The 16,553-nt window shown below is 46.8% G+C and overlaps 2 protein-coding genes across 2 annotated transcripts in view; both read left to right on the forward strand.

Moving 5' to 3' along the window:
- The window catches only part of Smchd1 (structural maintenance of chromosomes flexible hinge domain containing 1), a 146,563-nt gene extending 143,772 nt beyond the window's left edge, over window positions 1-2,791 (forward strand). The window contains exon 49 of the transcript XR_016538836.1: window positions 2,338-2,791. The gene's annotated coding sequence lies outside the window, so the exon portion shown is untranslated. The remainder of the gene's footprint in view (window positions 1-2,337) is intronic.
- A 1,002-nt stretch (window positions 2,792-3,793) lies between these two features.
- The window catches only part of Emilin2 (elastin microfibril interfacer 2), a 42,511-nt gene continuing 29,751 nt past the window's right edge, over window positions 3,794-16,553 (forward strand). The window contains exons 1-2 of the mRNA XM_090353381.1: window positions 3,794-4,298; window positions 4,695-4,817. Of these exons, the coding sequence (XP_090209507.1) occupies window positions 3,874-4,298; window positions 4,695-4,817 (548 nt within the window). The 5' untranslated portion in view covers window positions 3,794-3,873. The remainder of the gene's footprint in view (window positions 4,299-4,694; window positions 4,818-16,553) is intronic.

A 16,553-nucleotide genomic window follows, 5' to 3' on the forward strand; every position in this document is an offset into this window, starting at 1 on the left:
GCTGGGATGGCAGTGTGGAGAATAGGAGGACCAGAAAAGCTAGAAAAGCTTCATTCAGGCATGAGTTATAGTGTCTTTGGCCATGGGTTAAATGTTAGTGAATCACCAGTAGTGTTCTTTTAAAGAAAAATGCACATAGAGCAAAGTGATAGTATCTGCTAGCCATTGTGACTAGAGGTTTAGAGAAACCTAACTCTGTGCTTTTATTAGGAGGGATTGTCAAGTTGCTGGTGTAGGAGTATTCTGCTAAGCAAGTGCGGGCACCAATAACACACACTCCCTCCATAGCACGGATGCCTAAGCATGCTTTGTTAGTGTGTGAGTGCAGGCTGGATGTCAGCTTCTCATGGTTTTGAAATCCTCAAGCAACAGTGTATCATGTATTGGAGTACACACCGCTAATAAATATATCTTTAAATTCCCCCCCTTGTACCTCTCAAGAAAGATGAGTAAATCATCAGCCATGTGGTCTTGCAGAGTGCTTGTTGAGCATGTACAAAGCCCTGGGTTCAAGCCACAGCACTGAAACCAACAGGGAAGGATAGATACATTAAGTCTTCTTAGATTTTCTTCCATCATTAGCTGAGCAGGCCAAAGAAGCAAAGATCACAATGTGAAGTAGACATAGAAGTCAAGAGAAACTTTTGTTTTGATTTTTAGGTGTAGGAAGTAAAATAAGACTAGATGTGATAAGTCCAGCCTAGTCTTGTGATTTTGGTCACATTCTAGATACATATCAGCCCATCTTAACCAGATATCCTATGTTTGGATGACTGGGAGGTGGGGTGGGGCAGGGAAAATATACCTGCCTGCTGACCAGTAATGGACTCTCACTTTTCTGTCAGTCATCTTAGGGGATATGTGGGTTTCTGGTGGGGGGTTTGGAGGCTGGCAGGCTCCGTATATCCACAAAAAGTCCTCAAATGCAGAAGATCTTAGGTCATGAGCAATATATGCACAAAGGAATGAATTTCTTATTTAATTTGTGATGTTGGGTTCAAATCCAAAGCCTTATGCATGCTGTGCAAATGCTCTACCACTAAGCTACATGCCCATGTAGGAATGGATTTTGTAAAATAGTTCCACTTTGCTTTTTTTCCGGAAGCCAAGTTGCTGTGGAGGTACTCTGGCTGTCAATGAGGCAGAGATTCTATCAGATTGCTACAGGGAACTGACAACTTTCAAGTTCTTGTTAAACATAGTTGGCAGTGTACGAAGAATCCACACTCTAATTTTTCTGCAAATCATGCCCACTTTATTGCTTATGGCTGGGAGACTTCTTACTATGTTTAACCCTTCCTACTTCAGAAGCTTCTTGGTGCTTGGTTTCTTTTGGAAGGCTCTTTGGCTCTGGAGTTTTTGTTTGGAAAGAGCAAGGGAAGAGACTCTTGACTCCCAAATCCTGTACTAATCCCTCCTTCTATGTTTTTGTGGCAGCCCTACTCCACAGATGCACAAGCTTCACTATAGGAGAGTATGTGCAATAAAGATTGGCTCACTAACTGTGTATGTCAGGAACTTACGCTGTTCAGTGCACAGGAATGCCTGGGAACTCTGCAAAGCAGGCAGACCAGCTGGGACTCACAAATACCTAATATTTTTGCACAAGGTCTAGCATGTAACAGATGCTCAGAATAGCTGGGTGTGGTGACTCATGCCTGTAATCTCAGCACTCAGGAGGCTAAAGTAAGAGGATATTAGGTTCAAGGGCTTCATAGTTAGACCCTGTCTCAAAAACATACAAACAAAATAACACATTTAGTGTGAATGTCACTGAAAGTTGATTTAGTACAATTGTCTCTTATCAGTGGGCATTGGTTCCTATACACTTTAAGCTCTAGATTCTTATATTATCTAATGCTCTTGTGAATGCCAAATACTGTATTAAGAAAAAATGACAAGAAAAATGTCTGTACTTAATGTCTATATTTAATATGCCCCCCCTTTTAAAAAAGTATTTGTTGGTGAGTGTTTGGTTGAATTCACAGATGTGGATGCTATATAGCTAGAGAGGTCAAATGAATATTGTATCATTCCAATGTACACTTGGTTTCAAGCTCTTGGACAGTTTCCTGGAATATCTGATTCCGTGAAAAAAACTCGGTTTGGCTTGATCAGCCCAAGCCACTTTTGAGTTGGAGAATTACCTGTATCAAAGAGAAGCTACAGTAATATAGAGAGACATGATTTCATGCCTCCTTCGTCCTCCATTTGTAGACAGTGTTTCTTTCCTACATCACTTATGGACAAAAGTGATTAGAACAGGGAGGACAGGAAAGGCAGAGATTGAGTTACACAAGACAGCTTTTTAATCTCTTTCTGTTATTTCCCCCCTAGTGTGGCTCTTTTGAAGACTGGGATGACTTCAGTCTATGATCTTCCATTGAGGAAGTTCATCAACAGATTCTGTCCTTACATGGTATAATTTTCAACTTGGCTCTTAGAAAAGTCTTACTTGGGGAATTTTCTTTCTTCCATTTGCAAATCAAAAGGCTCAATAACACCATCAAAGCAAACGCAAGATAAAATGAGTCAACAGCTTCATTGCGCCCAGTGAGAACCTTGCAAAGCTTTACCCACACAGAATCAGAACAACTTACAGCAAGCACACCTCAAACCTATGCTGTCTGTTAAGATCTCACTAAAGTATCGGTTAGAAGCAGCAGGGTATCTCAATTACAGAGCCCACTCCAACACTCCTGAGAATGCATCCCTTTGGTGATAATTTTGCTTATTTGTTCTGGTTTGAAACAGGCCCTCTCTATATATCCCCGGCTGATCTGAAACTTAGCATCCTTCCTTGCCTCAACCTCTAGGGTGCTGGGATTAAGAGTGTGTTCCATTGCACCGGGCTGGTGGTGATTTTATTTAACATGCTTCTGTGGAGTTACTTTGTTCTAAAAAAGAAATTGTTAGAGATTTGTGTAACTCAAGAATAGGCAGAACACATACAGAAAAGTCCAAAAGCATAGCAGTGTCTGAACTGTTCTGAATCCTTCTGAAGTGGAAGGGTTTTTTGTTTTGTTTCATTTTGTTCCCATTTTGGTGATTGAACTTCAGGACCTGGAAGTGCAGTTTCTGAGCTTCTTTTAATCAAGGCTAGCACCCAACCACGTTAGCTACAGCTCTACCAGCTTTCCACTAGTTTATTGGAGATAAGGGTCTCACAAACTTTCCTTCCTGGGCAAACATTGAGCCTCCATCCTTAGATCTCAGCCTTCTGAGTAGCCAGGGTTACAGGCTTGAGCCACCAGTGCCTGGCTCAGAAGCCTTCTTAAGTGAAGTGAAGCCTTCAAGGCTGACAGAAGAAAGGCCCCAGTAGGGCCTAACAAGCAGAGGCGGTGCAATCAGCTTCCAGCTGTGTAAAGCAGAGCTGGGTGGTGTGCTTCGGAGACTGTTGGGGAAAGAAGAGAGTACATACGGTGGTCTCTTTCTCCCTCCCTCCCTCTCCCTCTTTCTCCTTCCTTCCTTCTCTCTATCCTTCTTTCCTTCCTTCCTCCCTTCCTTCTCCCCCCCCCCCTCTTCCTCTCCTGCTGCTGTCCTCTCAGACTCTTCAACTGGACGGGCAGCTGTGAAATCAGTTCATGTCCTTCTCAACTCAGCTTCTATAAGTGCTTGAGGATTTTAGGGTCGCGGCACATCTTGCCAGCAGAGGAAATCTGAGTTTTGGCGCTATCTCCTGTGTGTGTGTGGGGGGGGGGGGGCGGGTGGTGGTACCTCTGTCCCCTATTCTCCTCAGGGGGCTGGCACCCAGGCCGGGGTGAGGTCAGCCGGAGGCGCCCCCGCTGGACTGTGGCCTCTTCCGGAGAGTCTGGGGGTTCGCGGGGTGGAAGGTGAGAGGGAGTTGCCGGGATCTGGGAAGAGACCAAAGGAATGAGTAATTGGAAATTCTGTAACTCAGACCCTAACCCCGTGCCCCCTGCCGCGAGGCGACGGGACTGGACGGGGCGCGGGGAGTCACGTTTCGGAGAGGGAAGTGAAATAGAGGGCGGCACCCGGGGGGACCCGTGCGTCATTGAGGGACCGAGGAGAAGCCAGCGCCGAGGAGAAGTGGGAGCGAGGAGCCGCGGGGCGGTGTCGGAGCGCGACCGGGGCGCGAGCTCCGCTTCTCTCCCGGGGCGCCCGGTGCCTGGTGCGCTCGTCCGGGTCGCAGCGCCGCGGACCCCGCTCCCGCCCGCCATGTGCCGACCCCACGCGCCCTGGCGCTGGGCGCTGGCGCTGCTGGCCCTGGGTGGCACGGGGCTGTGCCACGCCGGCCCGCAGCCCGGGTACCCCGCGCGGCCCAGCACCAGGAACAAGTAAGTGCACCCCCAAACCCAAGCGCCCTTCCCCCCCCTCCGCCCGTGCATCCCCGCTCTGGAGCTATGAGTCAGGGGACCCCCCCGCCAAAATGGGGTCCCGGGGAGACTCCGCCTCGGGGGACCCTCGGGGCGCGATCGGGGCAGGACCCCCGGGAAGGGAAAGGAACCCCGGATTCCGGGCGTCCCCGGCCCCGCTCCCGTGGCCTTTGCCATGCGTGGGGAGGGGCGCGCGCGCTCCAAGGACGCCCCGAGACCCCTCGGGCGGCGGCTTTGTTCCCGAAAGGTTCCCGAGCTCCCCGGCCCCTCGCTGGCTCCCCGCTCGGTCAGCTCGCCCTCCCTTCCCGGCCTCATTGTTCCGTTTACTGCCCGTCCTCTCCTCTCTCTCCACCCCAGGAACTGGTGCGCCTTCATCGTCAACAAGAACGTGAGCTGCTCGGTGCTAGAGGGCAGCGAGAGCTTCGTCCAGGCGCAGTACAACTGTGGCTGGAACCAGATGCCGTGTCCGTCGGCGCTCGTGTGAGTCCCGGGGTTCCAGCCAGATCTGGGGGAACCCAGCAGTTGAAAAGTTTGAGCGGTCCAGCTGGGTACCAGCCACGCTGGGCTCTGAGGATGCGCAGGAGTTAGTGGATGCACAAAGCTTCCCTCCCGTTTCCTCCCCCTCACCTCTTCCCTCCTCACCTCTCCCCTCCCTCTCCCTTCTCCTCTCCTCTCCTCTCCTGTCTCTGTCTCTCTTTCAATTTTATTACTAACGTAAGGCAGCTGAACCTAATTGGATCCATATTGTGTGTGTTTTAGGGCACACTGAAGATTCCAAAATGTATAGTGCTGAAAACAAAACAAAACAAACCCCCTAAAAACCCTTTTTCCACGTAGGATCAGTTGAGCTATTAGGCTGGCTGTTGTTCTGAGACAGGCCCAGTTTTGTTCCAAATCTACTGCGCTCTCTCTCTCTCTCTCTCTCTCTCTCTCTCTCTCTCTCTCTCTCTCTCTCTCTCTCTCTCTCTCTCTCTCTCTCTCTCTCATATCAGAGTTTTCTAAACTAGAACTCTCAGAAATAGCGTGCTCTAAAGTGTGCCTTTTCTTTTCAAGTTAGATTTGGGAAGTTACTAAAGCAGTTGTCAGGAAGGAATGGTCCTTTAAGATGAAGGGGAGAATTGCCCATCTAGTTTTGCTTATAAAGATTTTACCATCTTGTCACAAAACAAGGAGGAAGCCGGGTAGCAGAGGACAAATCCCGGGAAACCCAGCACATTGAACTGTCATCAGGAAAGGGAGGTTTTGTGTCTGTCAGAAGACAGGCAATGTGAATGAATGGCTGTTGAGGAACACGGGAGAAGGCTGAAATTGTTTTCCATGAAGAGTACATTGTTTGTCTTACAGCCCAGTTGTCATTACAGCCAAGAGCAGTCAGTTGGCAAGTGGAAGGGCAGATTGAACTTGTGCCCCAGGAAGCACCAGGTGGAAGAGTCTTAGACCTGGGGGCAGAGGTGTTATGGCCAGCCACCAGGGCTGCCTGTGGGGCCAGGATGGATACTTGCTGCTAGGCAAAAACAAAGCCAAAATAATCTCACAGATACTTAGGAGACATGTTTAGTTTCGAATACATTGAGGAAAAGGCTGAATTATGGTAGGATAGGAAGCAAGAATTTGACAGTTTGAGCGCACTCAGAAGAGAAGAATCCGTCTAGACAATTTCATTCATTTTATACAAGAACTACATTTTGTGCATTATTACTGTAACCTCAGAGATGATTTGCCGGGGGAGGAGATGCTTTTGGTTTAAAAAATGATTCGTATTATCTCAAATTATTTGAGCTGTCCAGAAGACTACATGATTTAGTTGTGTTTGATCAAGATTCAGTGAAATAGTGAGACATGGTTATCGTTGGAAAGTGAATGAGCCTTAGATCAAAGGTTAATGAAAGACAGTTGCTGTGTATTTTTGCCACCCAGGAAGAAACAACAAAATTGCTACAAAGGCAGATGTTTCTGTTGTTTTATGAAACAAAGCCAAAACTTAGTGACCTGAGTATTTTTCTTCAATAAAAAAATCACATAAACATGCTTAAGTGTATTTTTACATTTTTAGTGCTTTATTGTTAAATTTGGAATTTAAAAAAATCTACTACTTTAGTTAATTGACTTGAAAAATGTTAAAAATAGCTTCAACACTTATAGACGACCTATTCCGTTCCCCTTAGGGTTAGAAAGAGAATGTTTTGCTATATTTTACAAACATTAAATGGTCCCTACATTTTGAGGACTAAGGGATGCATGGAGAAATGGTTACTTGGAATTTCTTAGTCTCTCCCTTCCTCCCTCCATTCCTTCCTTCCTTCCATGTCTTGCAGTTTGAACTCAGGGCCTTGCACTCTCATTTGGCTATCTAGCTCAAGGTTAGTTCCCTTTCTACTTGAGCCACACGTCCACTTCCTGTTAGTTTCTGATGAAGGCTTATGGAATTGTCCGTCAATCTTCTCATAACTGGTTCCTTATAATTTGAGACATGTGAAAATGAATGGTCTTTGGCATCTTGCCCTGGGGTGAGATTTTCTGCAGTGTTTTAGGTATGGGGCTGGAGGCTAGTTAAGATGGACGGATAGAGCTAGATAGCTAGGGTGGTAGGTCAGAGTCATCCAGAATGCCACTGGCTTCTTAAAGGGCAATGGTAGGAACTCAGAGTGTTTGGGGACAGAAGTGAAGATGCAAAAGTGAGAGTGAGTTGAATGAGTTTCAAGACTGAGGGGGAATTATATTGGGCAGAAGGGTTGGATGGAGAGACTCAAATGGGTAAAAGAACAACTGAACTTAGATATAGAATCAGGCATGGGTGTGTGTAGTCTCCTTGTAGAGGCCCAGGGCATGTGCGTTTCCCAAAGGATTTGTGCAATGATGTTTGCATATAGAAAGAGTCTTAGACTCCAGATTGTAAATGTGGATATCATCATGTGAAATCAAGAGGTTTTTATGTGCACTGGGAGTAGCTGCTTTTCTGACTCTGAAAAGTATCTTTTTTTTTGCCAGGTACCCTTAGGACGTTTCATTCACATATTAGTTAATTTAATGCTAGTGATGTTTTTTGAGTGTCTACTGAGAAGAGCCATTTCCCAGTTGATGTTGGGACCAGGTTTTCTTCAAATCCAGGGCTCATGAATCTTATGGACTGCAAGGGGAAAACACTGGCTTGGTTTAGCTCACACTTTCAGTGGAGTGATGGCTTTTGAAAACATGCAACCTCTTCTGTGGACTCCACTGGTGTGGAGAGTGGCTCATGCGAACATGTACTCACAGAGGTGTGTGTACATGGTGTGTCCTGAAATTCACTTCACTATGGGCCACTTTACTACAGTGTTATTTGTCACACTGGCCCTCTCATTGTACAATTTGTTTGATTCTTTTTAACAAGACATTTGGTTGTTTAGGTTGGAAGGTGAAGTTGAGACCAGACTTCCTGACTATAATTGACCAGAAAGCTTGACCACTTCAAGATGGTGCAAAGCCCCTTCTGAGCCCAGACACCATTTTGAAACTTGTCCCTGGGGATTATGTTAAAGGCATATTTCCAGAAAAAGACGAGGAGCCTATCAATCTGTGTGTAAAGAATTGTGTACTAATGGTTCTTAACTCCTACGAGGAATACATCATCATTTAAGAATTTGAAAGTTAGGGATTTCTTCTTTTTTTTTTTTTTTTGCCAGTCCTGGGCTTGAGCTCAGGGCCTGAGCACTGTCCTTGGACTTTCTCAAGGCTAGAGCTCTACCACTTGAGCCTCAGCACCACTTCTGGCTTTTTTCTATGTATGTGGTACCAAGGAATCGAACCCGGGTCCTCGTGCATGCTAGGCAAGCACTTTAACCACTAGGCCAAACTCCCAGCCCCGAAAGTTAGGGATTTCTTTGTGTGTCTGTTTCTCTTTTCCCTATCTCCACGCCTGGGAAGTAGATGTGAGGAGGGCTGCTTCAGTAGAAAATGGTTTATCAATCTTTTGGGAATTAGGGGGGGCTTCTTAGAATGCCATTCTTACCCTTCAGTACCAAGCTTCAAGGGGGAATCTCAGGACTAGTTTTCCTGAGATCATTTTATTTCCTGCAAAGCTAGTGGTCTTTGACAATATCATTGCATTAAGGAGTTTTTTTTCCCCCTAATTGCTCATAAAAACCATACTCTCATCTAATAGCCTGTTGATAGGGCTTCTGGAATCTTTGCAGGAAAGAGGAGAGAAGTTCCTTTTTGGTTCTGAGCTAGCTTTAGATTTGGGGTGATTTGGGGTAACCTGGGGATATGATTGCCTTGGAATTCTTCCTTTGGGGTTTAGGAAGGATGATATTGTTGGAGATGAGGCTTAGCTGGGAATATCTCCCCAGAATGCTATACAAAATGCCTGGAATGAGCAATACGTGTGTGTGTGTGTGTGTGTGTGTGTGTGTGTGTGTGTGTGTATGTGTATGTGTGTGTGTTGCCCGCCCCTCTGGTAGGGTAAGGAAAAAGAGTGAAGGGTCTACTGTATCTTAACCTCTACCTCATTGCTCATGTTCGGCAAGCTGCTGGAAGAAAATGCTCCTACATCTCTCCTCCGTGCTAGACCAGGCCTTGTTTCTTTCTTTCATCATCCACGTTTCACAGGAATAATTCCAGATAGTTCCAGAATCCCCTGCCCAGCCCGACAGCTGTTATCATTCATAGCATTTGGAGGCATCTGGTCCATGGAGAGGGCATTGTTGGCCAGATTGGCCGGGGAGCTCATGGGCAAAGCCTGTGCATTCACTTTGTCTCCTGGTGCTGGGCTCTGAAGGGGATTTGAGTGCTTGGGAATTTTCTGTTTTTCACAACTCCAAACCTGGGCTTTTCTGCATCTACCCTTGTACTGCCTGTTCCTGCATGGTCTGTCTTGAATCTTGGTAGACTTTTTTCCTATTTGTTTTCTTGTTTTGCATTGTTCTGTGCATTTTAATTGAAGTATAATTTACAGAGCATAGGGGCTGGGAATGTAGCTTAGTGGTAGAGTGCTTGCCTAGCATGCATGAGGCCCTGGGTTCAATTCCTCAGTACCACATCAAACAAATAAATAAAACAATAAATAATAGAATTTCCAGAGCATAACATTTGCAACTTCTTTATTTATTTATTTGTGCTGGTCCTGGATCTTGAATTCAGGGCCTGGGCACTGACCCTTTGTTTTTTTTCACTCAAAACTTGTACTCTTCTACTTGAGCTAGGCCTTTCTGGCTTTTTTCTTCTCTTGCCAGTCCTGAGGCTTGAACTCAGGATCTGAGCCTGTGTGCTCAAGGCTAGAGCTCTACCATTTGAGCCACAGTGCCATTTCTGGCTTTTTCTATATATGTGGTACTGAGGAATCAAACCCAGGGCTTCATGCATACTAGGCAAGTACTCTACCACTAAACCACATTCCCAGCCTACTTCTGGCTTTTGTGTGATTAATTAGCGATAAGAATCTCACAGACTGGGCCGGGAGTTTGGCCTAGTGGTTAAAGTGCTTGCCTAGCATGCACGAAGACCCGGGTTCGATTCCTTGGTACCACATACATAGACAAAAAGCCGGAAATGGTGCTGAGGCTCAAGTGGTGGAGTGCTAGCCTTGAGGAAGTCCAAGGACAGTGCTCAGGCCCTGAGCTCAAGCCCAGGACTGGCAAAAAAAAACAAAAAAAAAAAGAATCTCACAGACTTTCCTACCAGTGCTGACTTTGAACGTTTCAGTCTCCTGAGTAGCTAGTATTACGGGCATAAGCCACTAGCACACTGCTTCCATTTGTCTTTTTATTTATTTATTATTATTATTATTATTATTATTATTATTATTATTATTTTGCTAGTCTTGGGCTTGAGCTCAGGGCCTGAGCACTATCCTTGGACTTTCTCAAGGCGAGAGCTCTACCACTTGAGCCTCAGCACCACTTCTGGCTTTTTTCTATGTATGTGGTACTGAGGAATCGAACCAGGTCTTCGTGCATGCTAGGCAAGCACTCTACCACTAGGCCAAACTCCCATCCCCATCCATTTGTCTTTTTAAAGTGCTTTCTTTTGTGTGTTTTAACACATATGTTAAGGTAGGTAATGGCCACCACAATTCAATATGGAAGACTTCATGGGCCATGTGGTCTCCATGGCAAAGGCTCAAGTCCACCATCAGGGAAAGCAGGTGTGCTGGCTGGCTCCACAGCCCCAGAGCCACGGAATGCTGAGATGGAACCAACTGGTGGATATCAGGTTCTTTCCCCTGGGGCTGTTAAGAATGGAATCTCTATGAACAGTCAGAGGCCGGTGGCTATGGGCACACTTCTCTTGGTAGTTCTCTGGATTTATGGTCTATTCCCCTACTTTTCTCTCAAGAACAGTTTGGAATTCCAATGTCAGATGTTTTTAAATCAGTGCATTAGCACTGTTGGCCTTAACATTGCTAATTAGGATTCTAAACTCAAGCTGATGTTCACTCAGACCCGCTGTGGGGGAGGACTGCGCCAGATGCTTGAATCCCTGTGCCCAGAGCCTGGGCCTGGCACTCCAGAGAGCAAACATTCAATACTAGGACCTCACCCCGAGGGGGCTGGCCTCCACCTTGTCCCCTCTGGAGGCAAGTTTGGGGCCCAGTTTGTGGGGTATATTAGGGAGGAAAAGGGATAAGGAGAAGGTAGAGCAAGTCTGGGGATCCCTACGCACCTCCCTTCCTCCAGAGTGCAGCCTGGGTCTGCGCCTCTCTGCCTGGCTGGCCCACCCTTCTTGCTTCCCAGGAGGATGCTGGAGACACCCCAGCCCTCCCACCCGCTGTGGCCATGTTCAAGCCATTCCCCAACCCCTCGTGCAAAAAAAAGAAAATTCCTTTCTCTCTCTGTGTCTATGTCTCCCTCTGTGTCCTTCTCTGTCTCTCTGTCTCTCAGTCTCTGTCTCTCTCTTGTGGGTCATGGGGCTTGAACTCAGCCTGGGCACTGTCCCTGAGCTGTTCAGCTCAAAGCTACCGCTCTATCCTTGAGCCAAGCCCCACTTCCTATTTTCTAGAGGTTAACTGGAGATAAGAGTCTCAGGTCCTTTTGTGCCTGGGCTGGCTTTGAGGCTTGATCCTCAGACCTCAGCCTCCTGAGTAGCTAGGATTACAGGCATGAGTCACCCCACCTGGCTAAAAAAATCCCTTTCTCTTAAGGAAACACTTCATCCACGTGCTGGCTCTCCCCTCCAACTTGCAGCTTTGGGTGGGAAGCTAGACAAAGGAAGTGGTTTCCTCCTGGTGGTTCAGGGCGTAGGAGTCATAGGAGGGAGGGTGAAGGAACAAGTTGAGCTGAGACAATCAGCTCTTTGGCCTGCTTCTCTGAAATCTAGAATCTAAAATCGCACAGGGACAATACTAGGAAGGAGAAGCATTATCACTAAATTAAGAGACTAGATGGTGGCTTGTTCTAATCCAAAGTTGAGTCTGTCTCAAATGAATTTTGTTGTATTTACTGTTCATTTCACAAGGATGTCCCTGTCTGCCTATCTGTCTGTTTACCTATCTACCTACCTACCTACTGGATCTCATTATGTAGTCCAAGCTGTCCTCAAGCTCTCAAACTTACCATCCTCCTGTTATTCTAGTGACTGCTGGGATTATGGGTGTGCGCTTCCACTCCCGACATGCATCTTTGTTTTGACTTACCATTTATCCCCCAAACCCTGGTCAAGAATGCACTCACTTAGCCAGGAGCTGGTGGCTTAAGCCTGCAATCCTAGCTCCTTAGGAGACTGAGATCTGAGGACTGTGGTTCAAATCCAGCCCAGGCACTGAAGTCTGTGAGACTCTTATTCCCAATTAACCACCAGAAAACCAGAAGTAGCGTTGTGGCTCAGGTGGTTGAGCTAAAAAGCTCAAAGACAGCACTCAGGCCCAGAGTTCAAGCCACATGACTGACAAAAAAAAAAAAAAAAAAAAAAGCGCCAACCTGGGAAGGAAAGTCTGTAAGACTCTTATCTGCCCAAAGAAAACTACCCAAAGAAAATTTCGATATGGAGCTCTGGCTTATGTAGTAGAACTCTAGCCTTGAGCAAAAGAAGCTAAGAGACAGTACCCAGGCCCCAAGTTAAGTCCCAGGACTAGCACCAATAAAGGGAAGAGTTTTTCCACTCTTGAAAATGGAACCAGAAGTAGCCAGGTATGTGACAAGGGCTCCCTGCCAGGATCCAGTCAGATTCTGTCAGTCCCTGGGCTGTGACTGCATCAGCATTGTCTGCCTGTCTTTACCTGCCTTCCTCCGTGCCTCTCTTTCCTTCTTCTATATGAATTCTTGTCTCTATTAGTTCTTCTTTACTTTTTTTTTTGTCAGTCCTGGGGCTTGAACTCAGGGCCTGGAGCGCTGTCCCTGAGATCATTTTACTCAAAGCTAGAATTCTACCACGTTGAGCCACAGCTGGTGGTTAACAGGCGATGAGTCTCACAGACTTTCCTGCTTGGACTGCTTTGAACCTCCATCCTCAGATCTCAGATCTGTATTATTTCTTTTAAAAAATTTCATGAGGGCTGGGAGTTTGGCCTGGTGGTAAGAGTGCTTGCCTAGCATACATGAAAACCTGGGTTCGATTCCTTGGTACTACATACATAGAAAGAGTGGGAATGGTGCTATGGCCCAAGTGGTAGAGCTCTAGCCTTGAGAAAAAAGCCCAAGGACAGCGCCTAGGCCCTGAGTTCAAGTCCCAGGACTGGCAAAAAAAAAAAAAAAGTAATAATAAATTCTTACAAGCTGGAGAAGGAACAGGGAGGGGTCCGCAGGCAGCCTGTCCTGTGGGGGCAATGTAGACTGGAAAGTCAGGAATTTACAGCAGGTGTTGTCCTGGATTCTGTTCCAAGATATCTGTAATTTGTAGATTCCAGGGGAAGAAAACCTGCCTAATGGCCTCTCTCTCCTCTCTCCCCTCTCCTCTTTTCCCCCCTTCCCTCCTCTCCTCTCTTTCCCGCCCCTCTCCCCCTCTCACTTTTGCCCCAAACATGTAAGACTAAGAGAAAAAGTTCTCCAAGGACTGACATTTCCAACCATTTAAAGTTTTCAGAACTGCTAAGAAAAAATGCTAGCTGATTCTGAGCGTGCATATAGTTCGGGAAGATTGCCCCCCCTTGAAAACACTCCCCCGCCCCCACCCCCAGCTGCCCTTGGAGCCTAGCTCCTTGGTGTTCAAGGTGTTGGGGAAGGCCAGGACACCTGGCCCAAGAGCCAGGAAGCCGTGTGTCGGCTGTTGAGTCTCCTCCTTCCCAGACTTCTTTTTTATTTTTTTTTTGCGGGGGAGGGGGGCTCCCCAGTTGTACCTACAAATCCTAGATCTTCCAAGTTGGTCTCTCCAGCTCCTCCCTCACCCAGGTTTCCAGCAGTATTCCAGTCCTGCAAGGAGCTTAGGAAAAGAACCCCATGCTTTGGAACTTTGTTTCCCCCTTTGTGGGGGAGAAAGCTGTACAGGATTGAAATAGAATGGCGGCTGAAGGAAAACAATTTGATTCTAGTTCACGTGTGCTTCATGGTCTTGATCTGCCGCTATCCGCAAGCAAGCGCTTGCACGTGTTTTCATTCTGGAAGAGCCAGAAAAGGGAAGTGGGCGTGGCCTCCTCAGGGAGCTGCCAATCACAGGGGGAGACAAGGGACAAGAGGGAGGGGCAACCTCTTTTTTTACTTCCACCCCTCCACACCAAGTCGGCCTTGAGTGGGGTGGCGATCTGTTCTGGAAGAGGTGAGGAGATTTGGCTTTGGCCTTAGCTTCCCCCACCATCCTGGATTTCTGGCAAGTCACTGGGCCTCTGGGGGCCATTTTCCTCTGGTGACAGCCCTAGAAGAGCTGGGGGGGGGGGGGAAGGCAGCCTGGGGACTTGCAGAATGTCTGCTAGCACTCACGGGCTTCTCAAAATGTTGCTTTGCTAAGGTTTTTATTTTTGAAAGCTTTGACTTGGAGAAAGACTGGAGTGCTAAAGATAACGGACTAATTTAGTGACCTGTGATAACTAAGGAAATGGCGTGCTTGAAATCAACTTTTAAAACTTACTGGACAAGGAGTAGGCTGTGGTGGGGACGCCCCCCTCCTGTACAGCTAGTACTAAGGAGGCTGGGTGTCAAGAGCAATGTGGGTTCAAGGGCAGCCTGCATTGCATAAGGAGATCAGCTCAATAACCAAATTTAAAACAAACGAACAAACAAACATGAAACTAAGATGGCTGGAAGCAGGGCAAGGTAGAATTTCCCTTAGAAATGTGTGCTAATAATTACGTTGATGACAACAGATGCTCTAGGTGTCATTGGGTCTTGTGTGTGCATGCACCCTAGTACTGGGACTTGAACTTGGGTCTCTTTCTTGGCTTTTTGGCTCAAGCCTGGTGCTCTACCACTTGAGCCACCACTTGAGCCACATCTCTATTTCTGGCATTTTTTTAAAAAAATACAAGTCTCAGTTTTGTCTGCCTCAGCTGGCTTTGAATCTCAATACTCAAGTCTCAGCTCCCTGAACAGCTAGGATTACAGCCATGAGCCACCAGTAGCCAGTGTGTATTTCTTGCTGTTTCTGCAAGTGTTCAAGCAAGAGAAGTTCAATAGAGATGGCTAGGATGTTTGTGGAGATTAACTAGGAAATTGCTTACTCAACCACTGAGACATTTCCTTAATTCTGTGTGTGTGTGTGTGTGTGTTCTGGGGATTGAACCCAGGGCCTTGTGTATGCTAGCCACTGAGCTTTTAGGGGGAAAATAGTCCCCTTCCACATGTGGACAATCATCTTAAAATGACTCATGTTTGCTGAGCATGAATGATGCCATAGATAGTGTGTACAGCAGTTACACAATATTTTACATACTGTTAAAAGCTAATGTCGATAACCGTGCCAGTATCAGGATGACTTGATGCTTTTGTCCCTCAAATGTTCTGATTTATTGCTGGCTGCATTACTTTTGAGTTTTTTAAACTGCTTCCTTTCTTGGTGAAGCAGTTTTGCTAGGCTTGAAAACCATGGTGAGCCACTTTGTTCCATGGCAGAGGCATGCATGGCATGTCTTTATAAAGCACATGTCTCCTGGTCCCCTGGCCGGTGGTGAGGGGATCCACGGGGGCCAACAAAACTCGGCAATCCATTTTCCCCTTTCCTTCCTGGTTTAAAGGAGCCATGAAAGAGAGAAGAGGGTTTGAATGAACCAGATTTCTGGTTTGCAAATGCCATAGAAGGCAAACTACTTAGGGTGTGTCCTGAGAAAATAAGCCTACAAATGGATACTTTGCCATGTCAGCATTTTAGGATGATGGGTTTCTTACGGGTTTGGTTAAGAGAAAGTTGGTTAAGGGGAAGAGGGCGGGCAGTGCTAAGATTCACGGGATTTCCCAGTGAACTTTCTCTGGTGAGTGAGCAGGGTCTGTGGGTTGGGTGGCTGCATCAGGTTATCTGTTAACACAGACGTGCTGTGGTCCATTTTAAACCACACAAGTGGGTGACACTTGCCTGCCTGCAAGTTTTCTCCATGTCTGCTCCACTGGGATGCTGGAGGATCATGAGATAAGGACTTAAAAATGTCCCCTCATTGTTGGTGGGGGCCAATTCTAAGCTTATTTTTTTGCTAACAGAAGCTTTTCCACGGATCTTGAAGAGGGAGGGTGAGAATTGTGATTTCGACAGAGCTAGAGGGCGGGGGTGGGTTTTGCAATCCGGCCCTTCGTGGAGATGACTTGTCTCCAATTTTAAAAAGCCTCTAGCCCAGAGCTCTTTAAGTGCTGCTGTTTGTTGTTGTTGTAATTTTTCTTTTTTGGGAATGCTGAAGATGGGAATCCAGAGACTCCCTAACCCCCCTCACAGGCTATGTGAAAGGAGGTCTTGGGCAGGAAGCTCACTGACAGCTCTTCCTATTCCAGTCATCCCGCAGTCAGCCTGCAAGGCTGACAGTGTGCAGACTCAGCTCCAGTGGGAGGGGCTTAGGGGCTCTTCAGGACCTTCCAGGATGAGTGTGCAAATCCTAACCAACACTGGTTACACCATCTTCTGTCCACTCACTGGAAATAGGGGGTGATTTGGTTCCCACCGGAAATAAGTGTAAGACAAAACGGGGCTGAAGCAAAGCAGAAATGGCAACTTCCCAACCCCAGCTGACAATCTCTGCCAATGCCAGCCATCCCAATTGGCGGTCACTGCGTCTTTATCTTCCCTGGTTTTTTTTTTTTAAATTTCAATCTGCTGTGTAGCCCAGGTGCACCTTGAACTCAGGTTTTCCTGCTCAGGCCCTTTAGGGTGTCGCGATTACACCTGGCAACACAG

This window comes from Megascapheus bottae, chromosome 19 (genome assembly GCF_031878675.1).
Source record: "Megascapheus bottae isolate mThoBot1 chromosome 19, mThoBot2.hap1, whole genome shotgun sequence".
NCBI lineage: Eukaryota > Metazoa > Chordata > Mammalia > Rodentia > Geomyidae > Megascapheus > Megascapheus bottae.